We start from the raw sequence: 12,714 nt of genomic DNA on the forward strand, positions 1-12,714 counted from the left end.
CCGGCCGTGCTCAGGGGTTACTCCTGGCTTTCTGCTCAGAAATAGCTCCTGGCAGGCATGGGGGTCCATATGGGACACCAGGATTCGAACCAACCACCTTTGGTCCTGCTTGCAAGGCAAACGCCTGCTGTGCTATCTCTCCGGGCCCAGTATCATTTTTTAATAAAAAAAAAAACACTCTAGAATTCTAAACCTAAAAAAACTACCATTCAAAATAAAGATATACAATTTTTTAATCAAACAAGCAAAAACTAAACTTCAGTCAATAAACAAACCACAATATCAAAAGGAAAAAAGGAAGAGAGAGAAAGAAAAATGTCTGCCATAGGGGATGGAAGTCAAGGAGGGGAGAGAGAGTGGGTGTGAAATTGGGGAATTGCTGGCGGTAACTGCACAGCTAAAGGGTGTTGTACATTATATGATTGAAACTCAAACATGAACAACTTCGCAACTGTGTATCTCATGGTTATTTAATTAAATAATTTATTAAAAAGAAGAATATTCCAACTAATAAATAAGTGAATAATAAAGAAGGTGAATTCATTAAGAAAAAGAACTTCCTAGATAGTGAAATAGTAAAGAAAATTAGGTGCCTATAGTTTGATCCTTAGCACCACGTGGATATGGCTACCCTGAGTACAGCAGAGCTCACTCCTGACCACAGTGCCAGAAATAGCCCCTGAATACTCCCAAGTGTGCTGAAGTCCCTTTCTTACAAAAGAAAAACAATTAGCTATTACCCATTTTCAAGACATGCCAGGGACTTTTAACTTTTACTGTTACCTCCTTAACTGAATTCCTTCTTACATTCAAATCTAAAATATCTAATTTAATGCTGATTTTTTATACTAAATAATTACAGTACACATATACTATAATTCATTTCCCCTTTAGATAGGTGTGACTCTTGAGATATCATATTTGAGATTTCAGTGCTAGGCATGCAACTAGAACTCAAAGAATTAACAATTGGCAGCCATTTTTCTAATACAAGCAAAGAACCATGTCCTCTGAAGTCAGTAATAATAAACACTCCTAAGTATATTAAGAACTGATATTCGACCTCCTTTTTAGAAATAAATTTTTGTTCGTTTGTTTTTTGGCCACACCTGGCTATGCTCAGTGCTTACTCAGTGACAATTTCCAGTGGGAGTGGGGAACCACAAAGGGTTCAGGGGATCAAATCCAGGTTGGCTGTGTGAAAGGTAAATGTCTTACTTGCTGTATCTCTTTCTAGCCCCACAAAATAACTTTTATCTCTTTTGATAAGTTGATTTTACCTTGAGAATCAGCTTAGTTTTTTTTTGTTTGTTTGTTTATTTGTTTTTGGGTCACACCCAGCAAGGCTCAGGGGCTGCTCCTGGCTCTACACTCAGAAATCTCCCTCGGCAGGCTTGGGGATGCCAGGATTTGAACCACTGTCCTTCTGCATGCAAGGCAAAAACCCTACTGCTGTGCTATCTCTCCGGTCCCTTAGTTTAGTATTGATTCCTTTTAGCACTATAAATTTCTGTGATACATTTTTCACTATGCCAATTTTTATTACTTACAGCGGCTGGGAGGACTGATGTCCATTACAGTTAGAGTAGGATTGTCTATGTCACTTCCCCTTCTTCTTATTCGACTGTCATCATACTCTGGGGTAAAGATACTGCTTCCACTACTAGTACTTAAGGAGTGATCAGTAGGACTGAAACTAACAGGAGATCGGAAGCTGGTCCCTTGAGTCCTTCTGGCTCTTGGAAACGTTTTACGACCTACAAAATGAAAACAAGGTTATAAAGTCAATTATAGCATGTAAGAAACAGAAATACATCCTCTGATTAAACTAAAAACATTGAAATCACAATGACAATATGATTAAATGTGTGAAACTTCAGTTTTATATTTCTTTGAGGGCAGGGGCTGCCTTAGTGGTATAAAACTTAGGGCCTGAGTCCTGGAAGGTAAGTGCTCAAAACCTTTGAGTTATTTCCCCATTTCCCCAAGACTCTTAACTGCAAACACTTACCATCAGTATAGTCTTGGTGGTGATATGATACATGGTATCTTCTTGGATATGTTCCTCCTTTCCCAAATTTCTCAAAAATGGGATTATCATAATCTACTAAGACATATATAAAAAACAAAAGACATATGGTAATGCTACATCATAAAAAGTTAAATATTTCTGAATCAAACACATAAATTAAAATTTTATTTTAAAAAAATTTTTGGCTAATCTGTACACCCAGGAATTACTCCTGGCAGTGTATGGGACCATGCGGATGGGGTGTCAGGGATCAAACTTGGGTCAGCAATGTGCATGGCAAGCACCCTACCACTGTAATTTATTTCTCCAGCCCCTAAAAACACAAATTTTTAATTTTAAAAATTCTCTCTCCCTCCTAGTCAAATGACAATAAATGACACATATTTACATATATAGAATGTGCATAGTCTAACCTGAAAATTCCTGGTGATTATCTGGGTAGCTTTGTGCTCTAGGCATTCGTGACTTTGGATAACTTTCTCTAGAAGTAGAAAAATTCATATTAAGACATAGTAATATAAAGACTATAAAAGAGTTCTTAAAATTATTTTAAATATTTATTTATTAATTGATTGATTGTTGGGCTATACCTGGCAGTGCTCAGAAGTCACTCCTGGCCCTGCACTCAGAAATTAACCCTGGCAGGCTGGGGAACCATATGGGTGCTGGGAATTGAACCGGGTCCCTCTCAGGTCAGCGGCATGCAAGGCTGTGCTATCTCTCCGGCCCCAATATAGAAGATTTAAAAAATCCTTATGTACTCTCAATTGACACATATGTCTGGAGATATATCAGATATAGGTGTGCACCTGGGTGTAGTAATTCATTATCTATAAAGGAACTCACTAGTTATCATAAGTAAAAAAGAGAAAAGTCTTCATAAGCATTTATTTAGTATAAGCAAAAAGTCTCGCTGTTAAAATTAATCCATTGACTTTAGTGGTAAGAATGATGTATTTTTAAAATAACCGGCAATATTTACAGAAAAGAAGTAAATCATCTCACACCACAGAGACTGGCACACATCAAATAAAACAACAAGAAAAACCATTGCTGGTGTAAATGTGGAAAGGAACTCTCATTCAGTGCTGGTGGGAGTGTCAAATGGTCCAGTCTTTAAAAAATAATATGGAAGTCCTAAATATAAGTCTAGGAATTGGGCTTCCATTTGACCCAGCACCTTCACTTCTTGGAATATACCCTGAGGGCCTAAAAATAAAATGGAGAAAAGACATTTTCAAAATCATAATCCTTGCAGCACTATTCACAATAGATAAAATTTGGAAACAACCAAGTGCCCTAGAGCAAATGATTAAAGAGACTATGATACAAATACACAATGGAATATTACTTGGTCATAAGTTATGCAATTTAGTGCTACATGGAGGAACCTGGAGAGTATTAAGCTGTATGAAATTATCCCACAAAAGTGAATAACACCCATCAGCAACAGTATTGTAAAACCACAGTGAAAATCTTTTTTTTTTTTTTTTTTTTTGGGGGGGGGGCAATACCCAGTGGTGCTTAGAGGTTACTCCTGGCTCTACGCACTCTTGGGGGATTATATGGTATGCCAGAGATCAAACCCAAGTTGGCCACATTCGAGGTGAATACCCGACCAGCTGTGCTATCACTCTGGACAGACCCTTTTTTTTTAAGTGCCTCGCCTTAGAAGCAACTGGTATGTGGGAGGCAAATGGGAGTAGAGATGGCATTCGTAGAGGGAAGTAGACACTGGTGAAGGGATTGGTGTTTCAACATTGTATGCCTGAAAACCAATCAAGAATAGCTGTGATTTCATGGTGACTAAATTAGAAAAATCAGACATGCTTAGAAACATCTGTGTTTCAGATGCTTAGTAACATCTGTCACTTTCCTAGAGGTAATCTTGACAAATCACCTATTTTGTTTTGGGGCTACACCTGGTGGTACTCAAGACTTACTCCTAGCTCGATCACTCTTAGTGGGCACAGGGTACTATATGATTTAGGAAGATTAAATCTGCGTCTGTTGAGTGCAAGGCAAATGTCCTGCCTATTGTACTATTACTCCAGCTCCAAGAAATCAACTTTATGAGGCTATGTACACATATATTAAGAAGAGGTGATACATTTCCAACTCATCAAGTGATTATAATATGAAGTGTTCAGGACAGTGTCCTTCAAATATTCTGTACTCAATATATATCTTTCTCATTTCTATCTCCCAGAATATCTTTCATATTTGTTTTCTATGGGCCACACCCCGTGACGCTCAGGAGTTACTCCTGGCTATGCGCTCAGAAATCGCTCCTAGCTTAGGGGACCATATGGGATGCCAGGGGATCAAACCGAGGTCTGTCCTAGGTCAGCAAGGCAAATGCCCTACCGCTGTACCACTGCTCCGGCCCCTATCTTTCATGTTTTAAATATCTATCCTGAGGAAGACATGGTAACCCATATTAACATTTTGTTAATATAAATACCTATATGATATTATTTATATTTTCAGAACTTGCTTTTAAAAAGCAATCTCTGAGAACTAAATGAAGATAGTGATTGCTACAGATGAACAATCCTCCTTAGGCCAGGAGAGGGAGCACTACAATAAAAATTAACAGTTGCATGTCTCAGCTTATATTCATGAACTATTTCACAGAGCCAAAGTATTTTAATATTGAGTAATGACCCAACATCCTTAGCCACAATTGCCAATAATAAAAGTTATGTATAGGGAACCGGAGAGATAGCATGGAGGTAGGGCATTTTGCCTTGCATGCAGAAGGATGGTGATCTGAATCCTGGCATCCCATATGGTCCCTGGAGCCTGCCAGGAGTGATTTCTGAGCATAGAGCCAAAAGTAACCCCTGAGCGTTGCCAGGTGTGACCCAAAAACAAAAACAAACAAAAAAAAGTTATGTATAATTTTGTGGTACAATGAACATAATTCTGAACAAATGAAACCCAAGAAGTCTCTAAAACTAAACATACAATGAACAACTTGGTAGCAGTTTGATGAACAGTTTTAAATGTAAATATACATGAAAACTAAGTACACATTTAACTTCCAAAACAAAATTTTGGCCAGCGGGAATACTCAAAACATTATAATCATATATAATTTTAGCTAATTAAAATATATCCCCATGAAATTAAGGGATTTATCCAAATTTAAAAAATTTGTCTGCATAAATACAGACAAGTATCATTTACATTCCTCTGAGTGTAGCTCAAAAAATGTTGACAATTCAATATCCTATGAATATGCATATTCTCCACAAATATTAAAAAACAAAAACTACAATTAGCCTTACCCATCCAAAGGACTATCAAGTGATGGACAACTTCCTGAGCCAGAATTTTCAGGACTGCTTAAAGACAATGGGTCCAGCATCTAGAAGAAAAAAAAAGCGATCTATCACTGTCATGACTGGGTTTTATGTTACTGGTTTCTTAAAAATAGTTTCACTAAGGTACAATTTAGGTAACATAAAATTTATCAATTTAAAGTGTACATGTCAGCATTAGTCTTCTAAATTGTGAGCTCCCAATGCAATCTTAGAACACTGTCAGTACTCACCCAACAAAGAAACCCCATATCCAACTGAATAGTTATTCAATTTTTAAGCGATTTAAATGCAGCTGTACTTATAAGAAGGCTATAATTTCAAACTCTACTAAGATAAAAAATATTCATTATTTCCCTACAGATATTAGCTGAAAACTTGAAAAGCAAAATATTTCACATAATAAAATGGTATTATGCTTAGTGAAATAATGCTTAGTGAAACTGAATAATTTCCATTTATTACCTTCAGAAATGAAGCTAATGACACCAGAATAGCTGTCATTAAAAAGGGTAAATTCATAGAATAGAAGCCAATACAATACTAAGAAAACAAGCAACTCCTGTAAAAACAAATAAATGACATAAAACTCTTAAAAGTTGACAAGCACTAGTTTCATAATTAAATGTATTATTTAAAAAAATTATTCTTTAAAATGTTAATTAAAAACATGCAGGTAAACCCTCGCATTACAAATACTACCCTCAATCATTTAAGTGACAAATATAAGACAATTATCCTTACTCTAGGTTTATTTATGTGTATATACAAAGCAGACACAAATTAATGGGCATTTTCCTATTACTTTTCATTCATAAACAAGGATGAAATGAAATTAGATATATGTAAAATATATATACATAACCAATCCCACACCTAGTTACAGCCATGTCATGTGGAATCTGACATAATCTTTAATAAAATGAAAAAGCATGTCTAAGTTTTGCTTACTTGGTCCATGCTCTCTGGAATGAACTCTCCTTCACTGTTGATACTTGTGAATGACCCATTCCGGGCAACCTGATGTAATTCATCTGGAATGTATCCTGGAGGAGGGGAGCTTCTATCTCTATTAGTGGGACCTTTAAGGAGAAAAATTACATGTAATCTTTAAATATATATCAGAAGAAAATTAAGTTTTTGTCTTTAAATATAAATAATTTCTGCCCTATATGAGCAATAATTTTGGTAAGTAAAATAATTTATCAGATTCACATCAGTAAAACCTCAAATATTTCTTTTTTTTTCTTTTTTGTGGTTTTTGGGTCACACCCGGCAGTGCTCAGGGGTTATTCCTGGCTCCAGGCTCAGAAATTGCTCCTGGCAGGCACAGGGGACCATATGGAGACCCGTGATTCGAACCGATGACCTCCTGCATGAAAGGCAAATGCCTTACCTCCATGCTATCTCTCCGGCCCCAACCTCAAATATTTCAGTTTTCTAAACTTACCTTCTACTATCATTACTAACTTTACTGTAAATTCATATGTACTTATTAGATGGTGTGTTCTTCTGACTGCTAACATAAAGAACCAATAATATAGTATATTTTTAGATATAGTCCACTGCTTCTGATCTTCTACCTGTCATTCATATATTAATGTTAATGTGATTTATGGAATGCATCATGATATAGAAAAATAATGCTTCTTTGGGAAAGTTATCCAATCTCCATGAACCAGTTTCTTCCATCTTTACATAAAGGTGCTATGATGATAAAAATCATTCATAATTAACACAGGTTATGCACATTGACTCATGATGGTATTTCCAGTTCTTGTCTTTAGTTCTAAGGAACCTAAAGTAAGATTACTTCTTAGTAGTCTTTATTAGTGTGTTTACAATTGGTGAAACTAGAGGCCAGAGCGATAGCACAGCAGTAAGGCCCTGCACATGTCGGACCCAGGATGGATATGGATTCGATCCTCCAGAGTCCCATATGGTCCCCTGAGCCAGGAGCAATTTCTGAGTGCTTAGCCAGGAGTAACCCAAGTGTCATCAGGGGTGGCCCAAAAAACAAAACAAAACAAAAAAAATTGTGTAACTATATTTTATTCTTAGGTATGGCACTCAGAGAGCCATAAGGGGTACTAGAGATGAAATCAGTTGATGGAAATTTGCATGCAATGGCATGCAAGGTAAGCATCCTACCCACTGTATTATCTCTCCAGTCCCTTATGTTTTTATATTATATGCTTAATAATTTAAAAACTAATAAAATGATAAAAATAAACTAAAAGCTCTTAGCAATGTTTATTCTGATAGCATTCTTCAAATGACTTTTCAAGGGTTATCGATTATTAACTAAGGCATTCAGAAAACTGAATCAAAGGAAGAGAGTTACACTACTATTTATCTGCTGTTTCTTTACAGTAATGGATGGAGAAGAAACTAAGATTATTATCTATGAATGTGATTTAGAAATTAGCTTTCTTACCTATTAAAGAAAGCCGTTTTTTTCTCTCTGCTCCAAATACTGTGTTATCTAAATCTTCTAGTGATGGCAACAGTTCTAAATTAGTAGCCTGCAAAAAAAAAAAAAAAGGATGATGGATGCAAATGAAATCCTCAGGGCTTTAAATAAAATCTCTTCTACCAAGGACAATCTATCAAAGATAATGTCATGTGCCCTAATTCCTACACTCTCTCCCTGGCCTTGTACATTGACTTAAAAATAAAACTTTTTTTTTTTATAATTTATAAGTATCTTATTTAAGCACCATGGTTAAAAAATAGTTCATGATTGAGTGTCTATCATAGAATGTACAACACCTTCAACAGTGGACTTTTTGCAACCACCCCGTTCCCAGAGTACCTCCCCACTCACCCACCCTCCTGCCTGTCTCTGGGGCAGGCATTTTTTTTCTTCTTTTCTTTCTTTTCTTTTCTTTTCTTTTCTTTTCTTTTCTTTTCTTTTCTTTTCTTTTCTTTTCTTTCCTTCCTTCCTTCCTTCCTTCCTTCGTTCCTTCCCTTCCTTCCTTCCTTCCTTCCTTCCTTCCTTCCTTCCTTCCTTCCTTCCTTCCTTCCTTCCTTCCTTCCTTTCTTTCTTTCTTTCTTTCTTTCTTTATTTCTTTCTCTCTCTCTCTCTCTCTCTCTCTCTCTTTTCTCTCTCTCACATTCTCTCTCTCTCTGGGGCAGGCATTTTTTCTTCTATTTTCTCTCTCCTCTTTTTCTTCTCTCCCCCTCTCTCTTAGATACTGTGATTTGCACTATTGTTAATGAAGGGGTACCATGAATGTCACTTTATCCCCTTTCAGCATCCAGTTCTTGTCCAGAGCGATCAGTTCCAACTCTCAATGTCATAGTGGACCCTTCTCTACCCTAACTGCACTCACCGCTCTTTGTAGTAAGCTTCCTACCATGACTTTTAGAGGCATAAATCCTAAAATAGAAAATAAAAAACTAAATTCTTACAAATTCTTACCTGTGTACTTCCATTTATTACAAGTAAGATCTTCAGGCTTTTCATATGAATACTACGATCCAGCAATTCCACAGCTTTGTCCAAGTCATCTTGGGTTGTTAATGGAATTACCAACTAAACAGAAAGGAATATAGAAAATTATAGTTATCTGACTAGGTCAAATCTTTCTAGGAGGCCAGAGCCATAGCCCAGTGATAGGGCATTTGCCTTGCACCTAGAGAATCTGAGACTGACTTGGGTTTAATCCCTGGCTTCCCATATAGTCCCCAGAGCCTTCCAGGAGCAATTTCTGAGTACAGAGCCAGGAGTGACCCAAGTACAGCCAGGTAAGGCCCAACTATCCCACCAAGAAAAACATAAACCTTTCTAGGAAATTGTCTTTACTATAGAATTGTCACAAATTATCTTGATCTTTGATTTCTAGATTAGTAAAATTCTTAAAAATTAAAAATATCAGGGCCAGAGAGATAGCACAGCAGTAGGGCATTTGCCTTGCACATGGCTGACCCAGGACAATCCCGGGTTCCATTCCCAGCATCCCATATGGTCCCCCAAGCCTGCCAAGAGTGAATTCTGAGCACAGAGACAGGAGTAACCCCTGAGCTACGCTAGGTGTGGATCAAAAACCACCACAAAAAAATAAATAAAAATACCTAGATTGTTTTGCTCCCCCATCCTATCATGACCAAAGTTATAGAATATAAAATTTTAATGTGATAATCATTATATTATTCTAAAACATTTAAAGATTAATTTCCTGAATGTTGCTAATCTTAAGCTATTGCATATATACCCCCAAATTCCATTAACAAGTATACAAAAATAATATAAAGGTAGAACTACCTTTCATTTGGACTGATAAACTCTTACTTTTTATTCATAATTAACCCAGATATGCATTACTCTCTGATATGTTTATTAATGTATCAAATAGTTTCTTTCTAAAAACTTCATATATTAAAAATTATTATTAATTATGTAAAGTTCACGAGGGACAAAAATTCAGAAATTATAACATGACGGGAAAAATTCAACAAGTATTTTTGAGGCTAAAATTAAAAACAAAACAATAAATCAGCCAGTTAACTAAAAGGCTCAGGAAAATTTAAGATTCCAAGATGTTGAGGTCTCATATAATCTTCAAAGAACCTCAGAGATCATTTAATGGAATTCAAATTTTGTAGAAGATTCAAAAGTATTTTCTCCAGAATACAGAGCTCCTTGATAGCACAATAAACCATTAAGGTCACATGTATTGGGTCTAAAGTGACAGTACAGCAGGTAAAGCATTTGTCTGGTATGTGGCTGACATGGTTTAAAAACTCAGGATCATATATGGTCCCCTGAGCCTGCCAATAGTGATTTCTGAGTACAAAGCCAGGAAGTAAGCCCTCAGTGCTTGCCAGGTATAGCCCTCCTCCACCAAAATAAAAAAAAAGAGCCAATATACTGACTGCCAAGTATCATATTGATCTAATAAAATCCTAAAACCAACAACATCAACAAAAACACTTTTACTACTAAGCTTTATTATCTATGTAATAGAGTATTACAAGATAATTCATCTATAAAACGCATAGAGAAAGTGCTCTCTTAAAGATGAATACAATTTTCCAAAATAAGAACTTTAGAAAATAAACTATATATTTTTACCTCATTATTGGTATAATGTAGATCCATAGACTGTCCAAAGGCAATTTTAGCTTTAGATCTTAGATCTTCCAGTTTAACTGGCCTGGAGAACTGAAGGATACTAAACAGACAAAATGTTAAGGTCTTAGGCATAAATTACATACTAGTAACAATTACCTCATTGGTATAAAAATACAAAAGTAAAAACAAATATTCACATTTCTTGAGAATAACTATACTCATTTTTATCACACATATTGTCAACAAAAAGTTCAAAAACTCTGAATTTTTTTCTATATAATAAAATTATAAAAAGGGAATTCTCAAAATGGTCTACAATTTATAATTTACATGGAAACTATTATATGAATATTATTAAAAACAGAAAAATGTTCACTAAAGGAAGTTATATTTAACTGTGGCATCAGCTGTAAAAAAGGATGCAATGAAGCTCTTAAGTATAATGATCGCTTGGGCATTCAAATTTTTACTTCTGTACCCTTAAGAATTCAACTTTTTTGTTGTTGTTGTTTTTTGGGTCACACCCAGCAGCGCTCAGGGGTTACTCCTGGCAGGCTCAGGGAACCATATGGGATGCCGGGATTCGAACCACTGACCTTCTCCATGCGAGGCAAACGCCTTACGTCCATGCTATCTCTCCAGCCCCAAGAACTCAACATTTTTAACACATATATATTAAGATGTTCCCAACATATATATATTTTTTGAAAAAATTAAAAATTTTAATTATAATTTCTAAATTTTGTATTTTATTTTCATTTATCAAAGACTAGCTTGTACTGCTCCTAGGAAGCACACACCTAACATTTGAGACTTCGACACTCAACTGTACATATTTTCTCAAAGAAAAGGTATCATATATGCTTTGTTCACTTTATTCCTTCTTGGCACAACAAATAAGAACTGAGATTAAGGACCCAATGAATGAAAATAAATTATAAATAGGAAAAAAGTAAGTTCTACAACATATATATCTAGTAGATACCATTTTATTTTATTTTTTAAATATCTTTGTTTAAGCACCATGATTACAAACATGTTTGTAATTGGATTTCAGTTATAGAAAAAGAACCACCACCCCTTCACCAGTGCAATATTCCCATCACCAATGGCTCCCATTTCCCTCCTCCCCCATTCCCTGCCTGTCTTCGAGACAGGCATTCTATTTCTCTCACTCACTACCATTGTCATGATAGTTTTCAGTGTAGTTATTTCTCTAACTAAACTCACCACTCTTTGTGGTAAGCTTCATACTGTGGGCCAGACCTTCCAGCCCTCATCTCTATTGACTCTGTGTATTATTACAATAATGTCTTTTATTTTTTTTAAATCCCATAAATAAGTGAAACTATTCTGTGTCTTTGTTTTTCCTTCTGACTCATTTCACTCAGCATAATAGCTTCCATGTTCATCCATGTATAGGAAAATTTCCTGATTTCATTTTTCCTGATGGCTGCATAGTATTCCATTATGTATATGTACCACAGTTTCTTTAGCCACTCATTTGTTGTTGGAGTAGATACCATTTTAAAATTATCTTCGTGTAAAACATTTTTTACATCTTCAGGTTATGAATTATGAAACATTTTTGTTAAAGTACTTAAAATGGATAGAGCTTTCATTTAACTAACTTAATGAGACACCGTATCAGAAATGAAATCCCATCTTTTGGACTGTTCTTTGGCCTTGGTAGCAAAGTGGTCAGCCACATCTATCACTTCTACCATTGTACTAGGTCCAGATATTTGGTGGAAAGGTAGGTTTACATTATCCGTTTGAGAATCCAATTCATTTTTCTCAATATTACTATTATGTATCATATGATTGAGACCTCTTGATAATCAACAAAACTGTGACTATTAAATCCACATACATAAATTCTGTATAGTATTTGAAGGGACAGTACATTTATGAAAGGAGAGTTATATTTAATTTCCACTAGCAACACTGAAATGACTGACAATATTTAAAGACTACATTATGCAATCATTTCCGTTACTTCCCAATACTGCTAGTAAAATACATTAAGTATATCTAATGTTTAGCCAGAATTTTGACAGATTCTATGTTAAGTTAATATTAATGTATTACCAAAAATGATCCCATTCTTAAAATGTTTTTGTTTTAGGGCCACATCCAACTATGCTCAGGGCTTACTCAGGTATCATTCCTGAATGGATCTGGGACCATATGGGTGCCAGGGATTAAATCTAGTTTGCCCATGTGTAAGGTCCTACCCACTGTACTATATCTCTCTGGACTCTCCATTCTCAAATTTA

General features: G+C 35.6%; 1 protein-coding gene across 1 annotated transcript in view; it reads right to left on the reverse strand.

Moving 5' to 3' along the window:
• The window catches only part of MAP3K2 (mitogen-activated protein kinase kinase kinase 2), a 41,660-nt gene that overhangs the window by 20,371 nt on the left and 8,575 nt on the right, over positions 1 to 12,714 (reverse strand). Inside the window, exons 4-11 of the mRNA XM_049773111.1 lie at positions 10,436 to 10,535; positions 8,783 to 8,896; positions 7,796 to 7,883; positions 6,310 to 6,440; positions 5,326 to 5,405; positions 2,446 to 2,513; positions 2,012 to 2,104; positions 1,551 to 1,757 (exon numbers count right to left, since the gene is read on the reverse strand). Coding sequence (XP_049629068.1) covers positions 1,551 to 1,757; positions 2,012 to 2,104; positions 2,446 to 2,513; positions 5,326 to 5,405; positions 6,310 to 6,440; positions 7,796 to 7,883; positions 8,783 to 8,896; positions 10,436 to 10,535 — 881 coding nt within the window. The remainder of the gene's footprint in view (positions 1 to 1,550; positions 1,758 to 2,011; positions 2,105 to 2,445; positions 2,514 to 5,325; positions 5,406 to 6,309; positions 6,441 to 7,795; positions 7,884 to 8,782; positions 8,897 to 10,435; positions 10,536 to 12,714) is intronic.

This window comes from Suncus etruscus, chromosome 5, assembly GCF_024139225.1.
Source record: "Suncus etruscus isolate mSunEtr1 chromosome 5, mSunEtr1.pri.cur, whole genome shotgun sequence".
NCBI classification, from domain to species: domain Eukaryota; kingdom Metazoa; phylum Chordata; class Mammalia; order Eulipotyphla; family Soricidae; genus Suncus; species Suncus etruscus.